Source organism: Schistocerca gregaria, chromosome 1, assembly GCF_023897955.1.
Source record: "Schistocerca gregaria isolate iqSchGreg1 chromosome 1, iqSchGreg1.2, whole genome shotgun sequence".
NCBI lineage: Eukaryota > Metazoa > Arthropoda > Insecta > Orthoptera > Acrididae > Schistocerca > Schistocerca gregaria.
In genome coordinates, this window is record NC_064920.1 from 1016907443 (window position 1) to 1016927782 (window position 20340).

General features: G+C 39.8%; 1 protein-coding gene across 1 annotated transcript in view; it reads left to right on the forward strand.

The window, feature by feature from the left end:
* The window catches only part of LOC126278903 (uncharacterized), a 131465-nt gene that overhangs the window by 55167 nt on the left and 55958 nt on the right, over positions 1-20340 (forward strand). Inside the window, exons 5-6 of the mRNA XM_049979181.1 lie at positions 7203-7410; positions 19685-19868. Coding sequence (XP_049835138.1) covers positions 7203-7410; positions 19685-19868 — 392 coding nt within the window. The remainder of the gene's footprint in view (positions 1-7202; positions 7411-19684; positions 19869-20340) is intronic.

Here is a 20340-nt window from a genome sequence, read left to right on the forward strand (position 1 = left end):
CTTCAGTTATGTATTAATCTACCTGGCAGACCTACCTACCCTTCAAGACCTTGCCCTACTCAAATGGCATGCTAGGCCTGACCCTTCCTGAATGAGATGACAGTAGGCACAAAATGGTCATGTGCCAATGGAACACCAGCTCAATCATGTGAAGAAATATCAAACCGAACCCTGTAATCAGCTCAACACCATAGGGACTAGCATATCAGCTGCATTTGTAACTGTGATAATAATATGTATAGTGTAATGCCACCTGTGATGTCAAGTTGTACAAATCCCACCCTTACCTTCCTTCTACCTGTGGGTCCATAGGTAGTTGTATCAGCACCAGTCAAGAAGAGACTTTGGCACAGTGAGTGAAATAAAGTTATGAAAAAGGAGAAAACAGAGGTGGACTTAGAAACTCTGTGAGCATCTCAAGGATGTGAGAGAGCACATAATGCAATAAAAAGGGAAGAAGGGCAAGCAAAGAGAAAAAGTTTTGGGAACTGTGTTTCACTACATGCTGTAGAATGTGAAGTATAGAAATGGTGACAGGAAATTCAATGTCTCTATCGGCATACAAACTCTTATTCTGTGGAACTGGATTAAGCTAAGGAGGGAAGAAATATAGCAACCTATCATGTGTCACAAATCACTGTGTAGGGGATGTGCATGTGTGTGTGTGTGGAACAAACAATTAATATTGTGCTAATTGCTGTTTTTGAACCAATGTTTCATTTATGGTGTCTGCAACTCATGGTCGTGCGGCAGCATTCTCGCTTCCTGCGCCCAGGTTCCCGGGTTCTATTCCCGGCGGGGTCAGTGATTTTTTTCTGCCTCATGATGACTGGATGTTGTGTGATGTCCTTAGGTTAGTTAGGTTTAAGTAGTTCTAAGTTCTAGGGGACTGATGACCATAGCTGTTAAGACCCATGGTGCTCAGAGCCATTTGAACCAATTTTTTCATTTATGGCAATTTACGTAACTAAGGACCTAACTATTTCACAAGGAAACTTGATACTTTTGTGAAAGAATATTCGACCCAAAGGTTCTGTCGTGAACAGAATGCTACAAAATGTCTTGTTCAGCAATACATAGTTAACCTTGTTTGCCTGAATGCAGGTGTTTCTGTGCCTTGCCATTGCCAAGTGTGTAGGCTATAAAATGCTATTCAGATATAAATTAATAGTCTGAAATGACAGAACAACCGATGAAATCAATTTCAGATGTGGTGGATCGTATGTGCTGTAAACTAGCTCTTTCATAATTCCCTAAAGAATATGTTCAGGGAATTTACATTCTGGGACCACAGGCCAGGGAATCGAACATAATGTCCATTCAACTAATTGTATACAGTTGATGGAATTTATTTCACACAGTTATGGCCTGAAAGTCCTGATCTGTCACCAATGCTGTAAGCATATGTTCACCAATGTTTGGGTAGTTACGTCTTATCTACTCACAGAGACAGCTTAGAGGTTTTTGTTCTGTAGTAGTGCACAGGATCATGTTATGTGATCTCAAATTACACACATTTACCTAAATTATTTCTGTATCTAATATTATTGGATGGTGCGGAGATATTCAGCAGCACGATCCATGTTGTTTGTAAGATGAAATATCCAATTGACATTGCAAGTTGCCTTTTCAGGTAAAAGTACTAATGACGAAAAAGTAGCTACATCTATTTATTGTTCATTATACAGTGTAAGCTTTCAAGGCTGGTACTGTCATCATTGAAATCTTCTGGGCTATTAGGCCGTGATTGATGCATAAAACTTTCTCCTAACGTTTCCTTTCTGACTGCGGAAGATATTCCGAGGTAAAGTGGCGAACTGCTTCCAGAACTCCAGGAAGTGTTGAATGTGTAGGCAGTGTAGAGGGCACCACAGTCTGTCATGTAACGTTGGCTACGAGATTATCACTGGTAATGCCAGCATTCTCAATTGAAAGTAATCGATCATCATTCCTAAGTTGCAGGGTTTACATCCAAATTTTTTCGAATTTAACACCTTCCTCTTTTATGTTAAAATTATTATGGTGTTTATAAATATCAGTAGCCTCTATACATTTGTGGATGATAATGTAATGTTTTCGCCATGACATTCATCTCATTGAATTTTACTTCATGATCACCTCTTGATAAAGATGTTCCATTATGGCTGATTTATCTGTATGTCCCAGGTGGCAGTTCTTCTTGTGTTCAATGAGATAGGTGTTAGCACTTCTTTTTGTAGTGCCAATATAAAACAGTCCAGTGGTGCCATTTACACTGTCCATGTATTCATAACTCCCTCCTGGCTGCAGGTCACCATTTTACCTTGGAAGATGTCTCCTGCGGTCGAAGAGGAAATGTTAGGAGAAAGTTTTATACATTGACCATGACCTAAACCCCAGAAGTTTTAAATGATTATACTAATATTCACAGAATTCAGCTTACGTCTCATGATCTCCCAGGTAGAGCTAGAACATTTGTTTCATGTGACAGCTATGGCAGTTGTGTTTATACCTTATTTCCCATACATTTACTTGGGAAATCCCATGCTGGCTGCCCACAACATGGACAGTGGACCCTGGATCTTTTGCAACATGATCCAACAGAATTTCTACTGTACATCAAACAATATCAATGCTTTGCACAGTGTTCATGACCCTAGAATACTATTTAAAATACTTACAAATTTACTGTGAAATGCAACATTTTGAATATCTTTAGTTACATTTATTTAGGCGCAAAAAGTCTCTTTCTTGATCTCAGAAGTCCACAGAGAAACATTAGTTAAGGTTTAGTACATCTCGCAGAGGAGATTTTTATGGGCTTCAACTTGCAGCAAGTACACAGATGTGTGGCTGATGTTTCATTGACTGTAAATTGAGTCTCTTTTGTTCCACTAGTGACTTACTCAGTACCTAAGAATATTTTCTCTCTCTTAGTTATGAAATACTAGTAACAGTCAAGGAGATGTGAACAAACAGTTCCAGACAAGCAGCATTGCACTCTGTGGCATGCTCTACTCCACCCAGCTGGCTGCACCATGGTATGCATTTGTTGAGAGGTTTTTCTGTTATTTCCTGACCTGAGGGACCACAAGTCTCTTACATTAAATAGCATGTGCCTCAGTCCTCTTTGTTGATGGGTAAGGATGCAAACACTCCTTGTTCATACCTTGAAAAATTACTCTATTCTCATAATGATCATTTCAGTTTCCAATCATGGAACAGACTGTAGTTTTTCTTTCCATTACCACGGTGCTGTCTGGTTGGACATGAGTTGCTCAAGATATACGTAACTATCTTGCAAGTGTTAGTTGAGCAAGCCATTGAGACAGCACTGGGCTAGAATACTGCACGACATCTACACATCATCAACCATTGAAGAAAAATTTCCCACTAGAAAGAGGTGTCAAACAAGGTTATTCCATATTGTGTAAGCTATTCACAGCTGTCACTGAAGTGGCAGTATTAAAGTGTACTGGGAAGATGGGATAATCAAAATACATGGGGGAGATTAAAACAACTTTATATTTGTTGATTACATTGTGCTGTTGGCTTGTAATGTTGAGGAACTCCAGTCACTGACTACTAATCGTGTCTTCAAGTGTAGGTCAGTTTCAACCAGTATGTTTTACCAGTGTTGCCCTATGATGCTGAATCTTTGACACTAAATGAGTGAATCACAAGAAAACTCGCAACTCCCCAGAGAGCTGTGGAAAAATGCCTGTTGTTAAAGGTTACGAATGCCTTGGAATGGGCAGCTTGCAGAAATTATAAGCTGATCACATTTCAAGAAACAAAGATGAGAGATTAACAAAACTGATGTTACAGTGGAGGACAAAAGACGAAGAGCCATCTGGATGTGATGGAACAAATGGGACCAGAATACTGTAAAACTCACTGGAGTTACTATATAGAGAATGGCGGTTCTGTCTGGAGAGATCTGTTTAAAGCAGTGTGTTACTTGAAGATGCCATATCATTTTATGGTAGAAATGGCTGACTGGTGGGAGAGTTGTTGATACTGAGCAGTTTGTATGCATGAGAAGAGTCGTGTTGTCATGTCTGACAAGTTTGCTAATGCTGTTTATGGAGAGAATCAGTAGGTGGCATTTATTTGATGAACATGTTACTTTACTGTTCTAGTCATTCCGTTTTTAGCGCCCATGCACAGTTAAAGAATTTTCCAGAACTTTGGGAAATTTTGCATTATTTTCAGTCCATTGCTTTTCTGTTGTTGTTTCTAATAAGTGTTGTTTTGTTTTGACAACTTTTGTCCTTGTAATCTATTGTCTCTTACTTGATTTCTTTATATGGCTGTGATAGAGGTCCTGCCTCTCTACACTTGAGTATGTAAATGCATGAAAAGGAAGACTAGTTCACATGTTGGCCCCTGTCATACCTGTAACATCATTCATGATGTCCTGTGCTTTGTTGCTATTTCTCAGTGTTGTTTAGTTGTTTACCATAACTCTGCAACATACAGCTGAGGATGCAATGCTTTTGAAGGTGATATTTTTTTGCTGTGGGTAACTAGGAGATCCAAGGGTTCTTTGTATGCAGCTTCTTTTGTAATGTTATTCAGAATCTATGACTTTTTATAATTTATTTCTGCAGTAAATGATTTTATTCTTTGGTTCAGAGCTCTTAAATAGATAAATGGTCATGGATAAATAAGTAACTGAAATAATTATATTTGAATGTGTGTTGTGTGTTCTTTTGGACATGCCTGAAAGAACAGACACCACTCAGAATCCGCAGCTGTGATACATATTGAGTAAATTGTGGAAGGTGGGTGGGGGAGAAAGAGAAGGAGAGGCAAGATAATATTGATGTCAGCTGCATCGGGCTTTATGCAGAATCAATGGTGACGAGCAAAAATGTGTGCCAGGTCAGGATTTGAACCTGAGACTCCCTGCTTACCAGATGGTTGTGTTAACTACTGCACCATTTGGACACAGCGTTTATTGTAGTTGTGTGGTCTATCTTGGCATGCCTCTCGGCTGACCCACATTCCCACCTATTACCACCTGTCTGCAGTCCCCATCCATGTCCTCCATGCTCATTACTTAGAGATTCCCACATGAGGGCAAATGTAATTGTGTATCCACACTGGAGGTGGTGGATTCTTTGCCCATTGTGGTGAATCGGTTGTATATGAATGCATGGTGTCTGCTCTTTCGGACATGTCAGAAAGAATGCACACTCCATTGAAACATCATTTGTGGTATGTATTATGTAAATTGAAGGTGGAGGGAGGAGAAAGGGAAGGAACTATTTATGGCACCTGTATCGAGACTTTATACAGAATCAGCAGCGATGAGCAAAAATGTGTGCCTGACTGGTGGAAATAAACTTGAAAGTACTGTCTGTTGTTTTTTGTCACATGCCATTGGGCTGTGCAATTTTTTTTTCTTTGGGAAGTATTGTTATTTCTCCATTCATTGAAAGAGAGAATTATTGTATTAAATGTCATCCTGTGTCATTTCTCTTTGAAAATACAGGAGAAATAATACAAGGTTAATTATTTGCATCCATTGGGTGTCAGGTTATGTGCATGTGACCATAAACTAGTCCAGTTTGTAAACTAGTCCATTTTTACCTCACTCACTTCCCCTTTGTGGTGGCATTATTGAATATACCACTGATTTATGTTGTTGAAAGACACATTTGCAAAGTTTGCCTTGACAACATACAGTTAAAAATTTTTTTAGACCTCTGATTAGATAGATATTTTTGCTCTCTCATGTTATGCACAGCTGAGGGTGTCACTGTACTCAGACTAAAATAGCTGTTACCTTACATTATGTTGAAGTGCCCATGTAAGTTGACAGCTGTAACAATTTACTACTACGGATTGGACAGTGGCCCAAAATAAGATCTTTGTTTTTTGTATAGTGCTCAGCAATAAATTTTTGCCTCAAGTCTTAACTTGCAGTTTCAACCTAATCTTGTGTGTCTCATTCTAGTGCTTATCTTGCTATAGACAGGCAAATTCTACTCTAGAAAGCAAGCTTCTGCTGTTACGACACCAACACCACCACTTGTGCGGTGCGTGTTGTCAGTAAGCACACACATTTGAGTAGTGCACCGTTTAGCTGCTCTGGGCCCACCAGAGGCTGTCGACCTTGGTTCAACACCTGTTGCCTGCAGCTGATAATAAGTAGCCACTGGTGGGCAAATGCTTCTTATACAGCCATGTACCAGCTCTGACCAGCAGTCTTGTGTATGGTCTCTAAACTGTATTGTACTTATACTATCACACCGTGACTTTGTAAATAGTTGGTTTCTCACAGCTGTGTCTTCGGAGCTAGTGCACTTAAGGGTCGTGCAGGCACTCTGTTTTACATAACATGAGCAGGCGCATAGCGCACTTTGTACACTTATGAGAAATAGCTGTTTTCTTGTTACCAAGGTAAACAGGTATGAGCAAAACCACAGTTTAATCTTAGTTTAATTAAACAACAATGAAATAAAATTACATGTATGTGCTAAATCACTGCTTAATATAAGTGTTTCATTAGTGCTGTTCTCGCGTACAAGTGTTACCTCACAGTAATGACCCAATCGAAGCGTTAAACATCACAGTTAAATGAGATACCTGCCGACTGCTTATTTGATAACTAAATACCTCATAGATAACTGCCTCATTGTGTGGGAGTGTGCTGCCACATTGGAATCTGGGTCGTTATCTCGCACGGCTTTACATTTTTTTCTCATCTAGCTCTCTGTTCATTTTATAATACTGTTGCTCACTTGGGCATATGACAACACAACTTATTATTGTGTCACCTAAAGCAAGGCCGAAGGAATAGGTATGGCCTCACAGTTATTTTAACAACAGTGGAATGGTACACATAATTTTACTTGTGATTGGCACACTTTATATATAGGTGTGCCTGCTCAAGGGATAACTTAATTAAGTTTGATTTTTTCATTACATTTGAAGTGACATTGGTGCTCCATGGCTCTATGTAGTTGAGTTAAAGACCTGTGAGCTAGCCTGTCATCATAACCCTCAGTGGCTTTGACAAATGTTTTCTCTTTCTTCCATCCTACAGTGTATCATCCTCTCCCCACCTGTTCTCCGAGTGTTCTGGCCCACTCCCATTTCCTACTTTTCCCAATTGCTACTTAACCATCCTATTCAAAGCCCAATTTCGGAATGTTGTTTTTTAGTGTAAATAAAAATTTGTTGCTGCAAATAACATACATTTATTTTTTTAGGTGTATTTTGAAAGTGTTGCTGGAAGAAGATTGTAATGAGATTGATCGGAGTCATGATGTAAGGGCACCACCTCTAAGTGTGGTTGAAGAGAAGTTAATAACATTGATTGTAACACTGAGGAACAGATGCTCGAGATTTTCATCTTTAATCAATGATTTTCTAACAGCTGTTGAGTATTACATACTAAATTTGAGGACCACACCTGAGGTAAGCAATATGTGCAGTGCATCAGAAATGTGTGATTTTATGCAGATATGTGTTTGCTTTGTCACTTTTATGTCAAGGTGGCACAGTGGATGAAAGTGATAATGCATTCAAAAGGAACATTAATTGCTTGGGGCAAATGTTGGGTCATTCTTTGTTAGATTATCTCTTTTTCCCATTTTCCATGGTCATACCTCTACCCATTATGTAAGAACCTAACTGAAAAAAAGCATTAATCACATGTTTACTTCATTTACTGTACTTAACCCTTCAGTTCAAACTGAAATTTTGAGCAGATAATATTCTACAGTCTGAATAACAGAATAAGAAAATGGAGAGAAAGAAACATAAACATGCCCATTGTGGAAAAAAAGTAGGATGTGCGGTGGTAATAAAGGATGAACAATAAATAGGTTTTATGATAGAAGAGACTGTTGTGTTACCACTACTAATAAAATACTAGCAAGTTCTTTGTAAGAACTACTCACTGTGCATGGAGGTGTTGAAGGATACGTAGACACATAAACAAGAACTGACACACACACACACACACACACACACACACACACACACACACACACACACAGAGAGAGAGAGAGAGAGAGAGAGAGAGAGAGAGAGAGAGAGCGCGCGCTACATTGCTCCAGCTCTTTGGGAAATCACACCAGATGCTATTTTGATAAGGAAGGTATGGTCAATTACTCAGATTTGTAGTTCTATACATACCTGTTCCATTTCACTGCCCAAGTTCTGCCCAAATGTAGCCTCCCCCCCCCCATCCCTCCCTCCCTCTCTCACTCACCTTTTTTCAATGCAACTACATAGATGAAAAGCCACAGCATCGACGATTATTATCCATTTCATGATGATTGACCCATGACTTTGAGCTCATATTCTGATCACATCAATGTGTTGTACCTTACCAGGATTGATTGCTGCACTTTGCCTAATGATGTTAATATGTATTAAGACGAAAAGTGTAAATGCAAGATCTTTTGTTGGTATTCATAGCCATTATGTTTTTATGGATATAAATCTACATAAAGGGCTGATATCACATAGTAAATTTATTTTTATTTTTTTCGTTTCTGTGCGCTGTGTGCTATCGTGTGCTATATTGCCAGAGCTCTGACCAGTATTTACACTTCATTGTTCATTGTAGCCATCGTGGGGGGCGGGGATACGCTTCCCATGAGGTTGGAAGCAATCGTGCTCCCATATATTGTTGTATAGTTGTTGAGACATAACATAATTAGTTGCCTAGTACTTGTGTGAAACCATGCATAATTTATGAAGTTGTGAGAAGTCTATGGTGATGAAGTGCGCATGCTTACTTTGAGACTGAGAAAGGACAGGCCGCGGGTAGTTCCATAGCACAGCCAGTAAAGAGAACTAGTGAATGTCTCGGTATTAGTGAAGGCACAGTGAAGAGAATTTCGAGAGAATAAAGAGGAACTTCATATCTTGTATCACCAAAAAACAGTTCTGCCGGGTGACAGAAGGTCGCATTGGACGAGTTTACGTAGGGTCTCATTAGAAGAAAAGTCCACGATGACTTCTATGTGGAAAAACAGTTTCCAACAGTGGTAGTCTGTGTTGAAAAAGTTGAAGACTTAAGTGTAAGATTTTCCTGATATGAGCAAAACAACCTTTTGGAACGCTATTCAGAAATTGGGCTTCAGATACAAAAAGTTCAACAAAAGACCTGTGTTGATGGAAAATAACCAAGTAGCAGGAAAGAGAGACAAGATGTTGCAGGAAATAAGAGACTCACACAACAGTAGATGGACTGTTTATTACACTGATGAGAGTTGGTGTGGTGCAAATTATTCCAGAAAGTTTTGTTGGTAGGAACAAAAAATGCCTTGTGCATCAGAAAATGTATACATCTATCACAGAGGAGGTGTTCAAAAGTGGAATGGCTGGAAAGGAGGAATTCAAATACTCCAGAACAAGATATTCACTCTGCCGTAGAGTCTGTACTGATGTGAAACTTCCTGGCAGATTAAAATTGTGTGCCGGACTGAAACTTAAACTTGGGACCTTTGCCGTTTATGGTCAAGTGCTCTACCACCTGAGCTACCCAAGCACGACTCACAACCCGTTCTCACAGCTTTACTTCTGCCAGTACCTCGTCTCTGCTATATCTAGTTCTGCAAGGTTTGCAGGAGAGCTTCTGTGAAGTTTGGAAGGTAGGAGATCAGGTACTGGCAGAAATAAAACTGTGAGGACCGGGTGTGAGTCGTGCTTGGGTAGCTCAGATGGTCGGGCACTTGCTCACAAAAGGCAAAGGTCCCGAGATTGAGTCTCGGTCCGGCTCACAGTTTTAATCTGCCAGGAAGTTTCTTTAATTCAAACACTGTTCGCTTCTGGAAAAATGATGATAATGTTCCACATTGGGAATGAAGATGGGTTCGTGCAAAATGCTGGCTTATGTTTTACTGGACAAAAAGGAGGTGCAGATTATCATTGTGAAAAGAATGCCAGACACTACAAAGAGCGGTTTAGGGGTGTTATTGTAAAATTACCAAATAGATCTGCATTTTGTTTTAGATCAGGCTCCATATCACATAATGATGAATCCAGTATCACAAAATCCATGTTATGAAATGGTGAAAGAAGTCTGTTTTTGAATGGCTGGAAAGCAGTAGTGTAGAGCTGCCATGTAATGCCACATCATATGTGGAATTTACTAAAATAGCCTACTAGAACACGCACCACACACACACACACACACACACACACACACACACTCACACTCACACTCACACTCACACACTCACACTCACACTGTGGTTGCCTGTAGCACAACTGCAAATTGAGTGCCATTGAACTCACTTGGGCATTTGTCAAGAGTGAGGTAGCAGAGGACGACAAGAATTTTAAAATAATGGTACACTACATGATCAAAAGTATCCGGACACCACAAAAAACATATGATTTTCATAATAAGTGCATTGTGCTGCCACCTACTGCCAGGTACTCCATATCAGCGACCTCAGTTGTCATTAGACATCGTGAGAGAGCAGAATGGGGCGCTCTGCGGAACTCACCGACTACAAACGTGGCCAGGTGATTGGGTGTCGCTCTTGTCACACGTCTGTACATGAGATTTCCACACTCTTCAACATCCCTTGGTTCGCTGTTTCCAATGTGATAGTGAAGTGGAAATGTGAAGGTACACTTACAGCATAAAAGTGTACAGGCTGACCTCATCTGTTGACTGGCAGAGACCGCCGACAGTTGAAGAGGGTTGTAATGGGTAATAGGCAGGCATCTATCCAGACAACCCCTAGTTGTTTTGCGTGGCACTATTGCAACACAGTCCTACATTGATGTTTTAAGCACCTTCTTGCTTCTCACTGTTAAAGAGCAATTTAGGGATGGAGATTGCATCTCTCAGCATGATTGAGCGCCTGTTCATAATGCACAACCTGTGGCGGAGTGGTTACACGACAATAACATCCCTGCAATGGTCTAGCCTGCACAGACTACTGACCTGAATCCTACAGAACACCTTTGGGATGTTTTGGAACGCTGACTTGGTGCCAGGCCTCCACCGACTGACATCGATACTTCTCCTCAGTGCAGCACTCCATGAAGAATGGGCTGCCATTCCCCAAGAAACCTTCCAGCACCTGATTGCACATATGACTGTGAGAATAGAAGCTCCCATCAAGGCTAAGGGTGGACCAATACCATATTGAATTCCAGCGTTGCCGATGGAGGGCGCCATAAACTTGTAAATCATTTTCAGCCAGGTGTCCGGATACTTTTGATCACGTAATGTACTTCACAGTTGTGTCACTCCACTCAGGAAAGTGTTCCCCAAAGTGTCTGGAGGAATTCAGTGAGCCATGTACACAAATTTGAATAGTTGTGCACAAAAAGACCACTGTCATGACCTAGCCATGGAACCGTTGCTGATCTAAGCAGATGAATGAACAGTAGCAGCAAGACCTCAGCCAGCAGTGAAAGTGATTTAGGTAGGTTTTATTTCAGTCTTCGTTGTTTACTGCAAACTGTATTCGAGCTAATCGATTTTCCCATTTATTGTTGAAATGTGCCATACAGATGTTCATTTATTGTAAGCTGCTTGCGTATTGAGCATTTATTTGAAATTTTGCAATGTCTCATATTATGTCCCTATAATTGTGATAAATACTGAATGTGACAATGCTGCACTGGAAAACAACCACAAAGTTGGCATTCTTCGCTTTTGAACAGGTGCTTGTGGTGCATTACAACAGTGGCGTCACAGTGACGGGACAGCTATGCTCCACCACAGCCTCGCATGTTTTGCAGCTAGTAACACAATAGCTTTACAGACTCATAACAAGGAGTATTCAATAGTTTATGTACACACACACACACACACACACACACACACACACACACACACACACACACACCAAAAGTTCAGGCTTAACACTTGAATTTGACATTATAGCGATGAAACGAGTAATCCAAAAATATCGAAAATCCACGTGTAAATAGAACAAGGTTGTATTTTTAAACAGTGCAAAGGAAATTTTTCTCCTAATTACGGCTTGATTTTTGTGTGTCCTTAAAGTCGACACTCACCAAAAAGAGCTATAAGGACAGCTTTACTTAAATTCAACCACGTATGCTGCCCCATTTCAGCTAAGATGGAATATTCATACACAAAATAGACATATCCACATATCAATGTTTTTAATGCAATGTGACCAGAATACAAGCTCAAAGTCATGGGTCAATCATTATGAAATTGATGGTAATTTGTGATTTTTCAATACAATCTCTAATCTTTTCCACGGTTTTGATCCATCTTTCAACAGGGGCGCATATTTCAGTGTGGTAAAATGCACAGTAGCCATTGATGCACCGATGTTTTCATGGCTCCCTCATCTTCAAAGTGAATCCCACAATGTGGCCCAAACAAATGGAATTCTGGTGGTGCCAGGTCAGGGCTGTATGGGGATAAGACAAGATTTACCATACAGTTTTCACAATTTCTTCAGCTGTACAATGACTGGTGTGTGGCCTTGCATTGCCATGCAAAAGAACATCGGTCCAAGCTTTTGTTGGGCGAACTCACTGAAGTCGTACTTTAAGCTGTTTGAGGGTTCTGACATATTGGACAGAATTTATTGTGTGTCCCTACTCCAAAAAATCAACCATGATCACACCCTAAGCATCTCAGAATACTGTAGCCATAACTTTCCCTGCCGATTGCACTGTTTTGAACTTTTCCTCTTTCCTTCGATGAGTTTCTGTAATACCGTTCCACTGTCTCCCTCTTTGATTCGATTTTAAACAAAAAGAAAAAGAAAGAAAGAAAGAAAGAAAGAAACTGATGTTTAGTCACCAGTCACAGTTTTTTTTTTTTTTCCAGGAAAGAGACAATTCCAGAATTGAGAGAGAATTGTTTTTGTAGTCTCTCTCTCTCCTGATCAGTTAAACATTCTTGGTACCAAAGTTGCACAAACCTTTGAGTATCCCTGGTGTTCAATAATCATTATCATACTGCCTGTACTGAGGGAAATAATGAGACACAAATCCTCTGCAGTCACTCAGTGGTTGGGACAAGTGGTGTTATCGACTTGCTGAATATTGTGTGGAATTAATGCAGTCACTGACCTGCCGCTCTGTGTTTCACCATCTTTGTTACAGCGATGAACTCATTGTCTAACAGTGCTGATATTTACTTTTGCATCACCATAGACATTTTTCGTTCTTTTGTGAATATGAATGGACATTTCACCTTCTGCATTCAAGATTCTGTCACAGAATGGTGTCTGATATGAATATCAATGTCTGACACTTTCCAAACAACTGCACTACTGGTATCTGTTGATGCAGGAATTTACCACTGCACGGGATTGGAGAAGCAGCTTTGTTTAATAAAACTACATTCAAATTTTCCACTTAACAAACTGCATTAAAGGAGAAAAGAAACAGGGGGCATTTTGGTTGACCCTTGTGTTACTAAGTTTGCTTCAATCCTTGTCTTTCATCACCAATTTCAATTGAGAATTCACACTGAAGTGCCAAAAGACTTTGGATAACGATATCCACATATACAGGTGCCTGTAATAACAACAACTTGGAAAAGACAAGTTGTTGCTTACCTTAAAGAAGACACGTTAAGTTGCAGACAGGTACAATTAAAAGACACTTACATAAAGCTTTTGACCAAAACCTTCATCAGTAAAACACACACACACACACACACACACACACAAAAGCAAGCACAGCTCATGCACGCGTGACCCCCAACTCCAGCATCCGCAGCTATCATGTGAGGTGCAAGCAGAAGTCTGGATTCGGCAGGGAAGGGGAACGGGTAGTATTATATGGGTGGGGGGAGAGACAAACACTGGTGGAGTGTGCAGGGGCTAGAATGTCAACAGGTGCAGTGTCAGGAGGTAGTGTGGCAGGGAAGTAGGGATAAAAGAGCAAAAAATGAGAGGAGTGGGGAAAGATAGGCGGATGCACTGCCATAGGGCAGCAAATAAACAGGGTGGGATATGGGAATGGGGAGCAGGTGATTGGACAGAGGGGGTGAAACTGTTTGGTGGAGGATGTGGGGAAGTATGTTACCGTAGGTTGAGGCTGGCATAATTACAGGAACAGAGAAAGTGCTTTTAGAGTAATTCCTATCTGTGCAGTTCAGAAAAGCTGGTAGCGTAGGGAAGGATTCAGATGGCTCAAGTTGGGAAGCCGCCATTGAAATCAAGTGTGTTATGTTCAGATGTATGTTGTGCCACAGGATGGTCTACTTTGCTCTCATCCATAGTCTGGCAGTGCCCATTCATCCTGGTGGACAGCTGGTTGGTGGTCATGCCAGTATAAAAAGCAACAATATGGGAATTGTGGGTCCACCTTGATGCAAAACACTTTTGTTATTTATTTCTTTATTTACTGGTTTCAGGGACAAATATCACCATCAGTGGGTTCTTTAATACTAAAACATGCAGAAATAGCAGTTATAAAACATTATTACATGTGTACTATTTGTTTTTTAAATATTGTTTTCTGTGAATATTTTCATAATACCTGATTTACTATATGTCACAGCACTGTTTTTAAGATTTTTGTCATTGTTTGTTGCATATTTTTTGTGGTTTTCTGTTGCCATTTTTCTCGGCATACATCGTGTCATCTGCAATTGTGCGAGTGACTGTTAGTCAACAAATACGAAACGTTATACATTATACATCTGGTGCTGCAGCAGTGTTGGGGATACAGTTTTGGCGTGTGTGTGAATGGTATGCGTGTTGTCTCTTTTAGTAATGAAGCCTGTGGCCAAAAGGTTTATGTAAGTGTGTTTTAATTGTGCCTGTCTGCAACTTAATGAGGTTTCTTTACAGTAACAAGCAATGTCGTTTCCACATCATTGATATTCCTACTTGGAGTTTCCGTTATATGATGATGGCAGTATTTTGTACACAATACGAATTTTAAGGCATTACCTCTCACCACGGACAACGCAATGGCCGTCAGCCTTTATTTAATGACTGAAAGCAGCGGCGTTTGCGTAGAGTTGTCAGTGCTAACAAACAAGAAGCGCTTCATGCCAGAACTGGTGAAATCAATGTGGGATGTGCAAAGAACATATCTGTTAGAATAGTGCAGCAAAATTTGGTGTTACAGTGGTATGGCAGCAGTTGACCGATGCAAGAGCTTGCACTGAGAGCACAATGTTGCCTGTAGCACTTCTAGGCTCATGACCATATTGGATGGACCCAAGATGACTGGATAACTGTGGCTTGGTCAGATGAGTCCATATTTCAGTTTGGCTGGGGGGGGGGGGGGGGGGATGGTAGGTCTAAGTGTGTTGGAGACTGTGGATCAAAGGTGTCAAGAAGTCCCAGTACAAGCTGGTGGTGACTCCACAATGGTTTGGGCTGGGTTTATGGGGAGTTGACGGGGTCTTCTAGTCCAGCAGAATCAATCATTGATTGGCAGTTGTTATGTTTGGCTACTTGAAGTCCATTTGCAGCCATTGACGTACTTCTTATTCTCAATCAACAAGGGAATTTTTATGGATGACAGTGTACCATATCACCGGGGCAAAATTGTTCATGATTGATTAGAAGAACATTCTGGACACTTAAGGGAATGATTTGGCCACCCAGATCACCAGATATGAGTGCCTTCAAACATTGGGACATAATAAAAAGGTCAGTTCGTGCATAAAATTGTGCACTGGCAACACCTCCGTAATTACGGACAGATATAGAGCCAGCAGGGTTCAGTATTTCTGCAGGGGACCTCCAGTGACCCATGGAGTTCATGCCACATTTAGTTGCTTCACTGTGCCATGCAAAAGGAGACCTGACATGGTATTAGGGGGTATCCCCTGACTTTTGTCAGCTCAGTAGGAAGTGTGTAGGAAGAACCGATGGTGTAATAGACATGGTGCTTATTTATGTAATTTCAGCACTTCTTCTCTTCTTGATTGTCTTGCCAAATTCTGTATATTGCATGAATTCATTTGGCCTTAAACCTTGTTTTCATTTTTTTGTTCTGTTTGTTTGTTTAGCATTAAGTCAAACTGTCAGACCTTTGTGGTGACACAGCAATTGTTAATAAGTGCAAAAGAACTCTGCTGCAGTTAACAGACCATGCCATGTTATTTTACTGTTCCATTCTTGATTGGGAGACAGTTCTCTAATGCTGTAACAAGAAATTTCTGTTCCACAGTGTAGTTGATGAGGAGATAATTCTAATGCCACACTCAGAAATTTGATTTCTGCAGTTGAGCATTGGGACAGAAATCACAAGTAACACAACCAGATGTTAGACAGTTTATTATACTATGTGTATAGTGATACGGTTGTGGTATGGAATGGAAGAAAGAAATTTTCTAAACGGACGTGTTACATTATTGTCCTGTAAGAGAGGACAAATCTTTCAGTGCTCTAAATTACAATGCCAAAGCAAAAAAAAAACTTTGCTATCATGTATTTGATGCCTAAAATTAAATATGAGTTTTTAAGGGTGTTTAAGAAGCTGACAGAATGACTGTTGTAACTGGAAGTTTATGGAAAATAGTAACATGATAAGATGTAGTTGACTACTCAGAAATCTGTTGTGAACTGCAGTGAACATTCACAAAGTGGTGTGAGAATGCAGATTTCACTTTGCTTCTTAGGATCCATGCTGACTCCTATGATCACTGCAATTCTGCAAAAGAGAAGTAGAACCTGTACATTAGTAGAGGATGCTGCTACATGAGGTGACCCATAGATTAAATTCAACTGAAATTTTTAGTTCAGATTGCAGCTTCCAGTACGTTTGCTCATTTAGTGCACTGTGCTGATGATTATTGCTATGTAATTTTTGGTATGACCATGTTTGATTTGTTATTTTCCCAGCATATTGTTGACAAAAGTAAAGAACCTAACAGCTTGAAGGTTAGTTTCAACACCATAGTGCTCTGTTTGACATCATCCTGTTGGGTTTGGTATCAGAATGCATCATCTGGAAGTATTATTAGTTGGACTGGCACTCTTGACACGGAACCCCAACCACATTGCAAGCTGGTAATTTTGATATGCATGAAGTGTGAGAAAATTGCTTTTAATGCCAGAAAAAATTTGAGACTGACTGAGACCTCAACACCAAATGTGTTGATATACCATATTTACTCAAGTTTGAGATGAGATCCCCCCCCCCATTAATCATTTGAAAAATACAGGGTCACATTTACAGATGATGCTATGTCAGTTGCAGTCATGTGAAGGGTATCTCCCCCCCCCCTCCCCGACTGTTGTCTCTCGATAGCATGCTGCTGTTGTGCCTGCCACAACAAAAAAAATATTGGTAATTGTTTTCTGGACTTAATGGAGAAAGTAATCATGAAATTACATTACTTGTTCATTTTCTCCGTTAAGCATAATGTAACAGCAATTTTACCAAAATATATTATGCATTAGCAAAAGAAAAGACTTCACTAGTTTCCTCATAATGGTGACAAAGAGATTGCAACTGCATTTTCATTTGTAGGTGGAACTGAAAATTGGACAAATACATAACAGTAGTATAAATTTCTACAGGAGAAAGTAAAAGTGTAGATAGGGGCCAATGGCATACTTACGTGTTTTGTGCACTGATGTTGTCAACAGTTACCTTGACAGTATGACATGGATGAAAGGGGTTTGGGGGAGTGAACTGCTGGTTGTACACAGCTAATGGGCGAGAATTGGGCAATGACTATTTGGGAAACATGAGTCAAAGGAAAATATTTTCACTTTTTCATGTCAATACAGATGCAAAATTTGCCATGTATTTGCAGAAAACAGCTGTATTCTCAGGTCCCACCATAACGACAACCTTGGGAAAAAAAAACAACACACCAAGATTATAAATTTAATTGCTCTTTTATTGCCTCTCATTGGTTGGGTTAAACTATCATCCCAGATAATGATACCGGTGGTGGTGGTGGTTAAAAATAGTAGTACCATAGACGACTGGCTGAAATAGTAAGCAGAGAAGGAAGCGAAGATAAAAATTAATGCAAACAATTTTTTTGTTTATTTTATTTCTCCATGCATTGTCAAAATGCAGATAATCAATAACTGGCATAAGTTTTAGAGTATGTACAGTGTTATTAACTTTCTTAGGCAGATAATTTATGTCAGTGAAAGAATCTGCCATTTTGATTATTCGAATATGTTAAAAATAAAATGTTCTCAAAGAACTTCTTTAAAATAAGAGGATTGTTGTGTTTTATACTTGGGTAAACACGGTACTTTCCCATTGAATCATCAATTTCATTACTGCTGCCTAAACACGCACACTCAAAAAGAGCTTTAAGTAAAGTTCATGCTAGAGACATTTTATCAATAATGCACAGGTTGGTATTATTGTGGATTGTTTGACACAACAACAATGAAAATTACATCAGATGTAGTTGGGAGCTTTTTGTGTTTTTGCATTTTTGCTGTGCACTCTACCAGAAAATTGGTGAGAGGTAGAAATGGACCCTGCGGGGATCTCTGGTACTGTGACTGTTGAAGATCAGAGGTTGTTCGTCAAGATTTAAACTTTATGTGGCAAAAACCGGACAGAAATACACGGTGCGTGAAGTGGAGTTTGTGGTGAGTTAACAGTGGACCATTGTACACTTTCACATACAGCTAATCGTTTTTGTGGTGGTTGCCTGAACAAAGTAAAGACCCGGGAGGCCAAAAACGGCAACAGATGAATGAAGTGTGAAACTTGTGGCAGATGCTCTTGAAGAAGACTGCAGTGCAGATTGTGAGGAAATCTCTGAAGCCAGTATTCTGTATTGTGATAAATGATTTGCAGAAGAGAAAAATTTCTGCAATATGGGTCCCACACTGTTTGACTGCTGAAGAGAAGCAAAAACGCCTGGACATTGCAACCTTGCTCAATAGATGATTCGATGTGAAGATCAAGGAGTCTTGAGTCAAGTTGTCAGTATTGGTGAAACATGGATAAGAGATTTTGAAGCGGAGTTGAAATCACAGTCGAATGAGTAGAGCTTCAGATCCTTGTCACACAAAAAAATTTCAACATGCTCATTCAAAGCATGGATAAGAGATTTTGAAGCGGAGTTGAAATCACAGTCGAATGAGTAGAGCTTCAGATCCTCCTCACTCAAAAAAATTTCAACACGCTCATTCAACAAGCAGATGGTAATTTTTGCTTATGATCACCAAGGAATCATCATGACATAGTCCCCTGTGGAACACGTATGACACCAGTGTATTATCATAACTTCTTGCAAAACCTGCACAGAACAGTGCATAAAATCTGACCTCAGTTGATCAAGGCTGGGCCAATCATTCTCCAGGACAATGTTCGCCCACATATCAGCAATGTTGTAGCCCAAAAGCGGCGTAATTATGGGTGTGAAGTGTTGCTGCATCCTACCTACAGCCCAGACATGAGTCCATCATACTTTGACTTGTTTCTGAAGTAGAAAAAACTGATGCGTGGACATCATTACCTTTCTTTGGAGGAGTTTTCTGTTTCTATTACACAAGCCATTTGAAAGAACAACAGAAGTGGTTTCCTGGATGGAACAGTAAAGCTTCTGAGACGGTGGTATTCAGTCATAGACAAGCAGGGAGACCGTATTGAAGGACTGTAAAGAGATAATGGGGAAAAAATTAAGCATGTAAGAAAAAGTATATAGTGTGCATTATTTATGAAATGTCCCTTGTATATTACTTTCTACCATTGATTTGCTGCTGTTATGTATTCTGCATCTTACATGCATTTGTAATGCACTTAAACTTTTAACTTTTTTCTTCTACAGTACGATCTTCTGCACATTTTGACAAGATTTCATGCTTCTCTGTGTAAAGCAGAAGGTCTTCGTCAACGAGCACAGGCTTTTTGCTATGATGCTCTGTATTCTCTGAAAAGGAAGTGTTTCCCAGTTATCTACACTATTCTGATACATTACCCAGAGGTTTTCCCAAGAGCATCACTTGGAATGAGTAAGTACTTGCAACGAGACAGAAACATAATTTTATTCCTGTATTTTATTTAAATTAATTATAGAGACTATTAATAGTTTGGCTGCATGGTAGTTGTAACATCAAGTAAAATACGGATTTTAAACAATGGAAAATCCAGGATGGAATGTAACAATATTGTGAAAAGGATAGTTGCTACTCTCCATATAGTAGAGATGCTGAGTCACAGATAGGCATAACAAAAAGACTGTCACAAAATAAGCTTTTGGCCAACAAGGCCACTTTAAAAACCGTTGGGTACAATTCGTACAGAAACCAGATGGTAGTTACAAAGAGTCAAGAGGTGTAAAAAGGAGGCAGTGGTTGAAAAGGGAATGAGCCAGACTTGTAGCCTATCAGCAATGCTATTCAGCATGTACATTGAACAAGCAGTAAAGGAAACCAAATAAAAATTTGGAGTAGGAATTAGAGTTCAGGGAGAAGAAACAAAAAG